This window comes from Lygodium microphyllum, chromosome 22 (genome assembly GCF_053477565.2).
Source record: "Lygodium microphyllum isolate KBCC chromosome 22, Lygodium_microphyllum_v1.1.10, whole genome shotgun sequence".
Taxonomy (NCBI): Eukaryota; Viridiplantae; Streptophyta; class Polypodiopsida; order Schizaeales; family Lygodiaceae; genus Lygodium; species Lygodium microphyllum.
Genome location: NC_141156.1, coordinates 9,488,018 through 9,502,627, shown reverse-complemented (window position 1 = coordinate 9,502,627; position 14,610 = coordinate 9,488,018). Strand labels below are relative to the sequence as shown.

The 14,610-nt window shown below is 39.3% G+C and overlaps 1 protein-coding gene across 1 annotated transcript in view; it reads right to left on the bottom strand.

The window, feature by feature from the left end:
• Positions 1 to 7,020: 7,020 nt before the first annotated feature.
• Positions 7,021 to 14,610, bottom strand: part of LOC148016882 (uncharacterized) — a 60,782-nt gene continuing 53,192 nt past the window's right edge. The window contains exons 4-8 of the mRNA XM_087663164.1: positions 8,987 to 9,063; positions 8,134 to 8,190; positions 7,949 to 8,015; positions 7,801 to 7,864; positions 7,021 to 7,689 (exon numbers count right to left, since the gene is read on the bottom strand). Coding sequence (XP_087519290.1) covers positions 7,634 to 7,689; positions 7,801 to 7,864; positions 7,949 to 8,015; positions 8,134 to 8,190; positions 8,987 to 9,063 — 321 coding nt within the window. The 3' untranslated portion in view covers positions 7,021 to 7,633. The remainder of the gene's footprint in view (positions 7,690 to 7,800; positions 7,865 to 7,948; positions 8,016 to 8,133; positions 8,191 to 8,986; positions 9,064 to 14,610) is intronic.

Genomic DNA, 14,610 nt, shown 5'->3' with positions numbered 1-14,610 from the left:
GTACAATTTCCAAAGAAACCTAGAAAATATGTGGCTTTTCTAAGGTTTAATGATCATTCATGCAATGGACTAGTGCACATACTATGTGGTACAAGGACAAGGCAAAAAGAAACTCGGGAAATGTACAATTTCCAAAGAAATCTAGAAAATATGTGGTTTTTCTAAGGTTTAATGATCATTTATAAGTTTCACCCTATGAGCAACTCAAGTTATAAAGCAAGTCTCTTTTTTACATTTTGTCTAGTGAGTAGCTCACTTAAGATCAATCATCCATTGATTAATTAACCCTTAATCAAATTCAAGCCTTTACTAAAAAGAAATTGCTCACTCATTGTTGACTTTAGCTATTTGGGGTTTCTTTCACTCATTTGAGTGGCCCAAGTTTAGAGATAGACATTCTTTTCTTCTTTATTACATAAAAATTGTAGGTTTTAGTCATTAAACATGAGCTGATAATGTGTATGGAGTGAAGATAGTCCATTGGGTAGGTTTATAGCTCCCTTTACAACAAGGTATGTAAGTTCAACACAAAGAAACTGAAATTCTCACAGTTTCATTGTGCAAAAAAACTCATTGTTTATGAGAGGAAAAATGTTGGATTGCATGGGGGCTATGTAGGATAATTGTCAGAGCAAATGCTCCTTAAAATTGGGTTGAATTGTGAGCTGTCATTTTTTGGGTTTGGCAGGTTGAAGTATTCATGTGCATTTATGAACGCTTAAAAGTTAGTTGGAGACCAACATGAAGGTGACAAGATCATTGAGCAAATATGGATTGGTCGTGTTGCATGAAATTGTTGAAGGTACCATCACTTGCAATATTTTGGAGCATTCAGAAGTGAGATTCTAGCTCTTCTATTGCAAGAAATGCATGAGAAAATTAGAAAATGCAAGGGATAACCTAATGGAGTGCATAATTAGAGTACTTGCCATTTTTTTAAAAGCATGAAGTGGATAATGGTTGGCTATGGAAACAATGAATTTTGAAGTGAAGGTCTAAATTCACTTATTTTGATAGTAAATTGTATGTGGCAAGGTTAGGGCAAAGCACTTAAATTGATTCACAATGAGAGATAAGGTTTGTATCATTTTTTAATTCAGAATTATATGTAAAATAGATTATTCCTAAAAATTGTGGACTTACATAGCTCAATCAAGTTTCTCCCAAGTGTCAATATCAAGGTCTTTTGGCTTTATGCTTTTGCATGTCAATGGCTTAACGTGCTTCTTTTGAACAAGACTAGCCAATTTTGTGTCTTCTAGTAGTTAAAATTGTTGTCATCTAACTTGTCAATGTGTTCATATGCATAACTATTGTTTTTGGGTACTCACAAAGCCAAATTAGACCTTGTACGCTTGATGTTATAAAATAGTGGAATGCCTTCAAATCTATTGTAATTTCTTATATTTACCACAATAGGACTTCATATATATCTTATTTCTTCATGTACATAGCTAGAGATTTCTACTCAAATCAAGTTTGTAATAGCAAGTCATTGCTAAGAATATTTAGATTTGTAAAGGAGGAAGAGATGAACACCAATCGCTAGAAGAGTGGAAGTGTTACATCCTCGTTGAGTATCAAGTGGTACTATGGATCCCTTGCTCTATTAAACCTAAATGAGTTTGATCCAATATTGACTCCAACTGAAATATATTAAGGTAAAGCTACAAGAACTCAAGATGATCCACCAAGTCACCCTTTTCTATCCATTTTAATCCATAGATGAATAATTCCAAAACTTCATCTAGTAGTGTTTGAAACTTTGAACTTCCTTTTCTTATATGCCAAGATCTACTTTGATGCCAAAACCTCATCTAATTCCTCAACCTCATGCTAGATTTTGATAATTTCTAAAAAGCACAAAGTGCATACACTTATAACCTTAGCTTGAGCGAGGGTTCTAGTCTTAAATCAATGAGAACTCCAAGTTTGGATCACCCACCATAGCAAGAGGTGTGTTTCTTGCTCCACCATAGAAAGAGATGGGTATCTTACTAGTTTTTATTCCTTTTTCCAATTGTACCCCCCAAACATCATTCAAGCGCCGTATTTTGCAAGAGATGCATTCTTCACTATTAGCGTGCCATCATAGGTTGTTCAAGACATTTGACAACATCCATAAGAGTATTTATTTTGGAAGGGCATTTAGTGGGATGTCAAAGATTATATCATATAATGTTTACCATATCAACAAAATAAAGATTTCACACTCCTACCCAGTGGTTTACTTCAACGATTACCCATTTCCTAAGGAAAGTGAAATGATAGAAGTATGAATTTTATCCGAAGATTGCTTACTATGAAGCATGGTTGAAATAGCATTTATGTGGTTGTGGACTAGTTAACTAAATTATCCCATTTCATCCCAACAAAGGCCCAATTTTCATGCAAAAAAAGTTGCCATCAATTCATGGAGGGTGTCTTCAAGCTTTATGGAATACCATTGAAGAACATTTTCAATCATGATATCAAGTTCATGGGAAACTTTTGGCAAAGCTTATTGACTTTTATGAGATTAATTTTGACTAGTGCAACCTATCACCCCCAAATGATGAGTAAATAGAGCACATCAACAAGTGGTTGGAAGTCTATCTTTGGCACTTTTGTCATGATAGGCCTTGTGGGACTAATGGCCACATCTTGCTAAATTTTGTTACAGCAGTCATCATACACATTGGCATGTCACCATTTGAAATGTTTTATCAATACAAAGTGCATCTACCCTTTGCCCTTTTCCATAAAGGCTTGAATCCACAAGACAAGGCTAAACTTGAGATGATGTAAGCATTGATGAATCAATGTAAGGAAAACATTTGCAAAGCACAAGATGTCATGAAAGCTTATGTGGATGAGAGAGGAAGACATTTGGAGTTTGAAGAAGGTGATTGGATTTTCCTAAAGGTACCTAAGTCTAGGTACAATTCTTTTAAAGGAGGCCATAACAAGCTAGCTCATAGATTCTACGAGCCATATCAAATCCCTAGGCAAGTTGGCCACCTTGCATACCAACTAAATTTACCTTCTTCAACACAAATCCAAGATTTCTATGTTTCCCAACTAAAAAAGTATGTGGATCCAACAATTCAAGTTTCAAGGGAGTTCCGTCTTATGGATGAAGGTGATCTCATTTATGAGCCCGAGAATATCATTGGAAATAGAGAAAAAATTTCGAGAAATCGATCAATGTTGAAATACCCTATCGAATGGCAAGGTTTACCTATGTAAGAGGCCACTTGAAAGCCATTGTTATATCTTGAATCTTTTCCTTGGCTTTTACATGAGGAAGAGTGAATTCATGAACATGGTACCATGTATAACAGTTGTCCTAACTTAATCAAAATGCAACTTTTATGATTGGAAGAGCTACCATACATTGTCTATTATATTGACACTTCATCTGCTGAAATTGTCATGTTTCTCAAAAGTTTGATGGCAATTTTCCATATGACAACCTTGTTTGAACAATTATAGCACTTCACAAATATTCATCACTCATAACTTAATAATTCAAGGGGATCTTCTTCAACATGAATACTTCTATTTCAGTGTGGATCTACATCATTCAAAGCTTTCCTTGTAAACTCACATTGAAATGCTTCCTAAAATTACAAAGCTTTAAGGGCAAAGCTTCTTTAGGCTGAATAGGCATATAATAAAGCACATAATGCATATACTTATAACCTTAGCTTAAGTGAGAAGTCTAAGTCTTAAAGCTAGGGTTTAGCACAAAAGCTTGAGATGTAAAGATGTGCGCATTTTTTTTCCACATTAATCAAACTATCATTGAGGTCTCGAAGTTTGGATCTCCCATCATGGCAAGAGGGATGTTTCTTGCTCCACCATAACAAGAGATGGATATCTTGCAAGTTTCCATTCATTTTTCAATTGGATTTCTCTTACATGATAATGACCTTCAAAGTTATGGTCACCTTGGCTATAGCTATTTCAAGGTTTCTTTGTGCACTTTGAATATCTATTAGTTCTAAGAACAGTCTTCTTTACACAAATACATCCTTTGGCACATCCCCGTGAAAAGGGTCTCAATAAACTTGTAATAGGAGTGTTCCTTACCTTTTATATTTTTTACCCTTGCTTTCCCAAAATACAACACCCAATCACCTTTTTGACAACTCTAATGCACCTCTACGACAACATCTTTGGAGTGCATGTTTAACATTTATCAAGATCAAGTATCTTATCCTTGGTTTGCAAGATAGGTGGAACTTTCTTTCCACTTCTCACAATCTCAAATGGAGCCTTAGAAGTGGAACTAAGCACAATGTTGTTGTATATAAAGTCAACCAATGGCAAGTATTGTTCCCACTATGTCTTATGCTTTATTACCTCAAGAGATTGAAATTTGTAAAATTTAGCCCCTTTGACTACCTATTTATTTATGGATGAAATGAAGATGTGAATTTCATTACAATACATATATTCTCAAATGGATCTCTATCATTGACAATAGATTTTAACGTGCAATGATACTTAAACACCTAATGTATAAAAATGTATGCCATGTGATCTCAACCGTGATATTCTTACAGGCAAGGATAAAATGTGCCTCTATTAAACCTATAAATGATAGTCTAAATCCCATCATTGCTTGTAAATGTCCTCGAAAATCCATAATAATGCTCTATTAAGGCCTATCAGGAATAGGCAAAGGATGCAACCGCTTTAGAACCTTTTGCCCATCACATTTGACATAATATACAATACATATATGAACAAACTCCTCAATGTCATGCATAAAATCTTGCCAAAAAAAAGTATTCAATTGCCTTGATTATAGCATCCATATCTCTATATCTTGCATAAGGAAAGGCATGATTTTCAATCAGCACTTTTTGACCTTACCTTCCCTATGACACACAACCAACCATGCATCATAAGAAAGTCATCTCTAAGAGTATATGCAAAGCTAATCATACACATTTAGGAAGGCTGAATTAGTAGCATATTGTTTATTCATGATATTCAACTCACTAATAAGCCATGGCAAGTACTTAATTTTGGGCTTCCTCAAAACTGTAGTCATGAATTTTTCTTGCCCTCAATATGGGTAATCTAAAAATGAAACATTGAGACTTTTCCCATCTCTGATGCTTCTCAAAGAACTTCATTTGAGTAAGAAAAATGTCTGTAAGTCTACTTATAAATTGCATGGTGAAATCAACCCCCCAAAGATGGTGTTCCTATATGAAAAGGCCATGAATAATAGCAAGTAATTCCCTCATGAACCTACAAATCCCCAAGAAGATAGTATGCCTCACCACAAACTCAAGAAATGTATTTAAAAGTTTCAAACTTCCTATGTTAACGAAGCACAATCCCTTACAAAATGTGGAACATTTTGCTACCCCAATGAGTCATAATAATTATCCCCAATCTACTCCTTGATTTTGGTCACTCGTGGACCCAAATAATGCCTTCAACCTTCCAAGAAAAATCGCTTTTATTATTGATGGTTGAATGTCTTTGATTGTGTTATCATTTCTCAAATTTACAGTGATAAGACATAATGCCTATCTCATTTCTTCATGCATACACCCAAGATAGGCTACTACTAATAGAAGTTGGGTTTACAACAATTATTAAAATTTGCAAAGGATGAAGAGATGGGCAAATGATGAGGAAGCAATCTTTGAATCCAAGCATAAGAGCATAAACAACAATTGCACACCATCCAATAGCACCAATATTAGATTGCATGCACCAATTGATAGCTAAAATGTTGTCGCCTACAACCTAGGCACTCATAGATCAGGTTTCCATCAACATAATCTTCATTAGCACGCTCCAATCTCTCTAGCACCATCATTCTCCACACCCGAAATGGTGTCCCTTGCTTCTCCAACCAACCTAAGCTGACTCCCCACAAGCTGCCCCAACCTTGCACAACATGTTCTCTCCCCCGAGTGCCAAGTAGCAAACATGTGCATTTATAACTCACGCTCTAGAAAGTAATTTCCAACCAATAATTGTGAAAACTAAAAATTCAATCGGCCCACTACCCAACCTCATTTTTGATTCCTAAGCACTTTGAGCACAGTGTTCAAACACTTATTAACCTTAGTCCAAGCATTTAATGTTTTAATTATCTAACCCCCATGACACCAAGATTGAGACTAGGCACCCGCTAGCAATTGTCCACCACTTGTGCCAATGTCCCCTACTATCCAAGCTAGGGCTTGTTGGTGACCATATCTCATACTTCAAAATAATCTTCCCATGTGCAAAACTTAAATTGTTCCAACGAAATAAGTTCAAAAGTTGCATCCCCACGACCACCGCTGTGAAACAATGCTCCATCACCTGGTCTCGTTCAACCATCAAAGCCAATAGCCATTCGCCAAAGTGGAAAGACTAGAAGTTTTTTGACCCATCCCAAGGAACCAATCGGTGTACCTTGCCATTCCAAGACTTGCAAACCTTAAATATCTCCACATGTCATGGGTGGAAGAACTCGCACCTCTCATATATGACCAAGGTCTACATCAATAAAAGTTCCGTGGTAAAAGTTGGGTATGGCAGGGAAAGATACAACCCGCTGCAGGAGTGGCAGTAGGGTCACTCAAATACTATCGAGAAGAAGCCATGGGGCTGTAGGGCTCATGAATGCCCTCCTCCCACCGGTCTTTCATTTCTTGGCATGGAAAAGTAAGCAATTAAGGTGAGGAAGTCCTAGTTACCGAAGTTATTCGCCACAATAGCCGAACCTTCCATCTGGCCAATAAAATGTCTGCAATCTAGTTTTCAAATAAGTACACAAGGTGCATGCGTATAAGAAAGCTAAAGATACAAAAACCAGACTGATTCAACAAAGCAAAGCCGAAGAAGCCTGCCTCTCTGACCAGCCACTCCATTAACACACAGACAATATGCTTCATTGTGAACACTCCTGTCACCCTATTTCACAAGAATTGTATGACAGTTTTACCAAGTTCCAATGTCTAATCTGTCGAGAACTATGATGAGCCGAACGGCATCATGATTGCTTACTAAAGTTTTGATAGTTACAGCCGTTTCTACTTAGTATATTTCTGCTTCAAAAATACATAAAAACTTAAAAGTCATGCCATGAGATTTGAAGAATAGATAAATGGTGAAATGAGCAGACATTCTTATCACATGACCGCTGGGATGCACAGAAAAGAGTAAAAACTAATACGTATTATCATACATTCTTATCTAGCAAGAAATCCAATACCTTCCTGTATCTACAAGCCGTCTAGCTTCTTCCCCTGCCCTGCCTTGGTTGTTCATGTGTTGAAATGGTTCAACACGTCTAGGACGTGCACAGACAGTGGACCTCAAACAGAAGTTATTCTTCTTCAAGGTATTAGAATTTGCCTTGAGTTGTCCACATATGTTGAAAAGGTTCACCACTTCTAGGACATCACAAACAGTGGCCTGAAACAGAAGTTATTCTTCTTCAAGGTATTAACCTTTGCCTTTGAAATGGTTTCCAAACAAGAACAGGGATTCAGCCATCTCTAGCTGTGTAAGAGCGGATTTTGAATATCATTTGACCTCTGCCTGTGAAGACAGTTATTCTCAACAATAGCAGCCACTTTGCTTGTAGCAATTCTCAACCTCAGCTGAAACAAATATCTAATGTCAAATGTCACATAAGAATTCGAAGTAGACCAAGCCCAACAGCAGTCAATGAGACGATCGTTCCTAGAAAGACACAAGTCACACCTCAATACATGTGAGCTGTATTCATCACCCTCATTTCACAAGTTCAGAGGGCAAAAATTACCAAAACAATAGGTTTACTTCTAGACTTACCAATGCCATACTTGATGACTTCATACTTGGCGGCCTCAACTTGAGTTTTCAAAGAATGGATTTCCTGATTGATGCAACCCATACAGTGATAAGCACAAGGACATCCTCGGGTTTAACAGAAAGCTTTCAGCTCACTACATTTTCTTACCCTGTCAAGCTTGTTTGTCAACTCTGATGTCTCAGCACTTTGTTGTGATATAGCTTCTCGAGTCCGCCTGTGGAAAACTTACATTAAAAATGGTTTCTAGCTCAACAGGAACAACCTAGCACACCTGCTCCAAAAAAATGGACTTTTTACAATTTTCCAAACAGCAATCAACAAAGTTAGCTTACCCCCTTTCTAGATTGATGTCCAGCCGTTGGTTTGCTGTAACCTTGTCAACTTCATACCTGCACCCTCAAACATAAAAACTTTCAAAAAACCTGCACAGGTAAAACATCAAAGGTTCCAAGTCCATAATCACACAAACTTTTATTCCATCATCACAAGCGAACTTAACCCAACTTTTGCTGTCCATAAGTCAATCCATCGCATGTCCCTCACATCATCTTATTATCTTTTGTGAAGTAAACAAGTAGCTCATTTTTTTCTAAGGCTACTATTATGAAGAGAACCCATTACAAGCCCCAGTACGAAAAGAACCCAACTTAAACATTTAAATTGTATACTGCATGAATCCATTAGGGGTTGCAACTGGCACAGATAATGCTGAAGAAAGATGCTGTGCTGTGGCAAAGCTGAAGTTTATGCAATGCTGAGGTTAGTGCAGCGATTCCTAAGAACTTGCATGAACCAAAGGAGCACTAAACATTTTCAGTTTTACTTTGACCCTGAGCTTGGATAAGATGCTAGAGAAAGATATGGAGCAGAGTGTCACGGCAAGGCAGCTCTCAAGGCTGAATATGTGTGAAGTGAGTGCAGCAATTTCCAAGTGTGCACCACCCAGAGGAGGCCAGATTCACTGGCATAACACACCCTCACTACAAATTATATTTCCTTTAACCAGCTATAGCTCAACAAAACAAGTGATTCGTAATTCAGAAAACCAAGCTCTGTCCTTCCTTTTGGATAAGATTCAGTACCTAAGTTGCTATTGGCACATTACAGCATGAAGCTGCTTTTTCTCTTAATGACATCTTCATAGTTATCTTGAAAGGTTGGTTGACAATGCCACTCTCTACAAACCTTAAATCACTACGCAATTTTTCAACATCCGTTCGTATCTTTTCAACATCACGCTGCAGCAGTGATACTTTATTTTCCTGCCACAATTACCAACATGCAATCCAAGTTAGACTTTATCTGAGTAAATAAATCAGAAAACCTTCAAGGTTTTGTGTAAAGGAACTCCCTCCCTCCACAAACATGAACAGCACAGGTGGGGGACTAGCTGAGTGCACGCACACAGGCACACACTCGTTTATTTATTTATGTATGTATATGTACATAAAAATAAGTAATTTATGCTAAACAAAGCATCTCAAACCAAACATTCTCCATATGTGGTATATGGATTGTTAGTGGTGGCACCAACAACAATAGAAGAAATCCAAATAAAATACGAAGTATTCAAACCAAATTCATGACTGGGCAGTTAGTTGAAATACTGGATCTAGATTGAGAGTGAGTCCTTCCCATAGTGCACAGCATGTATTCCTTATCGCAAGTTGAAAATGATCTGAAAGGGGGAATCCTAGGTCCACATGCAGATGCACGAGAGAGAGAGAGAGAGAGAGAGAGAGAGAGAGAGAGAGATTTTGTGCATGTGCATGTTATGTCCTTCAGATAGGTTCGGCACTACTTTCATGTTCCCTAAGGCTACCGCAACTTACACCATCTCCACCTCTTTATGGGCCATGCAACCTCTCCCCTCTTTGGACAAGGAAACCCCTTGGCAGAATTGGATGATTAATGGTTGGTCCTTTTGGGTCATGCTTCAGTAACTTGCTGATTCGTGATAAGGACTGGCTTGTTCAAAAAGGCAATACCACCTAGGGTCCCTAGAAAAGCCGAGTGTGGTGGAAATCTATGTTAAAGACAGGCTGGATTAACAAAACACCTTTCCAATCCAAGGTCTTCATTTGGCAAATGTTGATTGGTTTTCAACCCCTGCTATCGATTCCTCACTTGCCCAGTTGCCCCAAAGGTTTGGTCACTACTATTGGCTGTTTGGTTTCGAGTGGTTGGGCTATCAATGTCTCTAAAGGACTAGATCTTTGGACATCCCAAGTTTGTGGGCCACATGAACACTGACAAGAAATTGCTCTTTCCTTTCTTACGCTTCTGGGGTTATTGGCATATATGGACCATGAGGAATGCATTTATCTTTTATGCTTCATCAGGCATGCTGAGTCATTGGCAGCTAGACTTGATTGAGTTAACAGATATTCTAGGGCTTGGCACACTGCACATTTTGTAATCATGTAATCTTGTACTTTTTTTGTAATTAATACACCTTTTACAGGGAAAAAAAGAGATTTTGTGCATGTGCATGTGCATGTGTGTGCGCGCGCACATGTGTGTGTGGACTTTCCTGGGCTGGAAACATCATCTCCTCCATCGGTTTGGTGTGCTCTTTTCAGTCCTGCTGCCATTTGGGGCTGTCATGCCTGCTGCTGTGTCTTTGAGCCTATGTTCTAACTTCTGCTGCATTCTTGATTGCTTCGACTGTCACCATTCCTTTCTCCTTTGCTCTCCTTTTCAACTTCTGTCCTACTCTCACTTCTCTCTCTGTTCAATCCATTTCTTATGTTGCTGCTGTAAAAATTGTTTGTTGGAGATCAATGCTCCACCCTCAGATAACTATGAAGGTAATTGCTAAATCTATTTTTGTCAGCCCCCCATATGAGGAGAATGCATTTAAGAGCAGGATATTTACCTCATATGTCCAGTTTCAACACCGGATGGTGGCCAAATTTAGCCAGCTAGCTAGAGACAAACCCTAGAAGGGGTTGGCACATCGCCAACCTGGTTATATGTGATCCTCCAAAAACCCTAATTGGCTCCTACCAGCCTTGCATGGCATGTTCTCTCTGCACCTGCTGAGAGGCACACCTGCTAATGCAACTCTCAGCCTCTTAAAGTGAATTTCCCGCAATTATGAATTGTACAAATTCTGAAAGTTCACTTGGCCCTGGCCACAAATTGGCCACTACCCATCCACAAGTTAAAATGCTAGGTCCTTTGAACTTGAAACTCTTTTCATTGACCTTAGTTCTAAGCATCAAATGTTTACTTTTCTCAAGCCCAATGACATCACAAGTCATTTCCAAGAGCACATCTAATGCCTAGAGCCAAGACTATCACCAAGTACACAACATAACTTATCACAACTTTTGCCAATGCCCCCCACTGCCCAACTAGGGTTTTGGACTATCACCGTGCCCAATTTAACTTGCATTCACATGTATACCTTGCATGTGTGGAGCTAATTTATGCCAAGGCAATAAAATAAAAAAATTCACCTCCCAATGACACTAACAATGCAAAATGTCCACCTCTCCTGCTTCAAATTCATTGCTCTCAGCTTGCATGCAGTCAACTGCTTCCATCGCTCACATGCACCAAGAAATGGCCAGAAACTAACCCAAAATGGCTGCCCCAAATCACAGATGGAATGCAGCCCTGAATAGAGAGAACTGGATGAAAATGGCAGTTTTCAACTTCCAAACAGCCATGCTAAAATATTCCACATTTTTGCCTCATTCATTAAAATTTGGGACTGCCCAAAAGTTTCATTGTTTTAATCTTAGAAACCCACTTTTCAAAGGTTCTAAGTCTCTTCTTTGGTCCTGTCCTTGTGCCACAAGCCCTGGACTTTGCCCATTGCATGTCCAATGCCGAGATCCTCCACTTCCAATCACTTATTTGCTCATTTTCTGAGAGTTGGCTCTGACACCAACTATAACATGCTAGGTCTTGCATGCACAACTCAAAAAAATGATAAGAGAACCCAAAGGCACAAATGATCATGTAATATATACCTCTCATATATTACAGTAGTCTTATGGATATGTAAAAGGCATTGGCCCCCAACAGCATATCCACACTATGTTCCAGACCCGTGGAGTATCCAATACACTACTGGTGCTCTATATTCGCGAAGTATAGCAGTCCCCAGACTCCAATCCACATTCCTGCCCAATCAGTGGCAATCAGCCTTCACTTGTGCTCATGCAGTCATGCTATCCAGCACTCAAGATCTTGCAGAAGACTCATTGAAAGAAGACCATGATCAGTCAAAATCACAATTTCTACTGTAATCCAGGGCATGGGCATGATCCATGATGATGAGAAACACGACCCAACCACAACTTAAATAGCATGTGTGCCCTAAACTGTTGGACAAATATTATCTTGTTGCACTTTTAAATCAAACTACCAATGTTTTACAATTTTGTTTTGCCATGTCAACAAGACGGTGATCAACTGCCTAAATATTGCAGCCTACAAATCTGCTTTCACATGACCACTCACTCATTATTGGCAACTTGGTCCCAACAAGTCCACCATGCCACAGGTGCTTGACTAACCACATCATCAAGTGCCCTACAAATGGAAATCTCCAAGCTGGGATGGTCTCACAATGAAAATCTATTTGCCTTTTTAAAATGATGCGAGCACTATCTTGTTGATGTTGATAAATTATGCTTGGTAGCAAGCACAAACAATTACAAGCACAATGAAACATTGTTTGGTCAAATTGACCTCAATGAGGTAATTATGTGAAACTTTCAATGACTGGCTACTAATGACACTTCCAGTTGTGATATGCAAGTCCATTGCTGAAATGATAATTCACAGGAGGCATTTTGCATTGAGGGTCGCATCCAAACAGTTTTGCTCCAAGGAAGCAAATAAATGATGACACAGTGAACCCCCTTAATACCATTGTGGATGCAAAATAGAAGCAGCAACCTGTGTTGAATATGCAGGTGAATGTGGCGAAGGCATTAAATACAATCCAATGGGATTTTATATCCCAAGCCATGATGAAAGGGACTTGTCAATGCCTTGGAAGTTGGCTAGATCCGTGAGACCCTTGAGTACAATACTGTATCTATTGCTACACACCTTTGTTGTTTTTTATGGGCAGGCTCACAAATGCCGGATTGTTGTATGGGCTGTGATTGCATGACATAAAATTTTGTTTATGCTTGCTCTTTTTACGTGCCCGAAAATGGCTCTCTTTACTTGCATCTTTTGACTGAACTGCAAAAGATATAAATCTCTTCTCTGTCTCAAGCAATGGAGCGTTAAGAAAGACTCATAACATAGGAAAGCTCAGCACGTGTTAACGACATATTTATCTATACTCCAGAGACGCATGGAAATCTTGATACAATTGAGAGTTCACAAGCATTTGCTAGCAAGGAAGACCACTTTGCTGGCTATTTTCTTTCAGTGTTGGACAATCAAAGATTCCTTCCAACACAACCAAATAGAAACAATACTAATTACTTAAAGGAAGACTCATGACATAAAAAAGCTTAGCACATGCTAAAGGTAGCCTTTACCTGTACTCCTGAGATAAATAAAAAATATTAATGCATTTGAATGTTATCTAGCATTTGCTTGCAAGGAAAGCCACTTTGCTGGCTATTTTCTTCGAGCAAAAACAACCTCTGACGATAAAACAGCCTTGCACAATGAAAGATTCCTTCCAACACACTGACCAAATAGAAGCAATGATTATGGCATCAAGAAGAAGGAAAGACCCAGTGATAACATTGTAACAACCAACCAAGTTCGAGCAGACTAACTCCAAAAGAGTGAGGCAAAGCAATGTAAGTCTAATCCAAGCAAATAAAGTTCCTCAACAATTGTGTGTCCACTCCCTATTGAAGAAGCAGATATAGTGCTAGTAAAAAGGAATTGGGAGAAGGAATGCAATTTTGAATCCAGTAGAGCAAAATGATGGAAGCAACTGAAAGAGCCTTCTCCTTCAAGAAGAAGTCTAAAACCTGAGATACACTAGCAGGCTCTGGATCTTTCTCTTGGTTATTGCTAGGGTAACTATATGCTTCTTTTTTTGGCAAGTAAAATGCGGCTGATTATATTACTCAAAAAGACTGATTACAACAGAGTGCTCATGCTCAACAGACTAGCCGTAGCTGATGAAAGTCACAAATACATCATGTATACAAGCCTCTCAAGGCGGTCTGGGGGGGATGGGGGTAAGAACTTAGAAGCCATGGAGGGGGGGTGTATCGCCATCTGGGGCTGCCTGCCTGCATCACGAAAAATAGGTCCTGGCCCCCCCAAGTGCGCATGAAATGACGTCGGAGCTCCTGACGAGCCAATCGGCCGTAGAGGGAGTGGATAATGGAGGTCCAAAGCTCTACTAAGGTCGCCAGTGCTGAAAGTCTCTCTGCCGAAAGCCTCCTGACACCGTGCCTTCCAAATATGCCAACCACTAAGACTTCTTATGATCTCCCATACCTCAAAGCGGGCGGTCTGCTATGGGCTCCAGTACCTAGCGGATGGGTAGAACCTCCAAACCGACCACTGCGCATTACCCTACCTCGATAATGAATATCGTGTCCTACATCCCGGCCTCATACAGAAGGTGACAGCCCTGGCTGACTGCCTGCCAACAAAAGGCTCCCCATGAGATACATCCAAGGTTGGGAGCTATACGGCGAAGGATGCGGCATGCTCCTCTCCACACGAGCTCCGCTGCCTCACACAACCAAAGGCAGTGCTTTGGGGTTTCCAGAGGCTGTTGTGTGCAGCGCTTACAACCTCCCTCCTTCTGCATCTGGGCAAGCCAACTTTCCACCGCCAAGCCTCCATGTGCCAACAGCCAT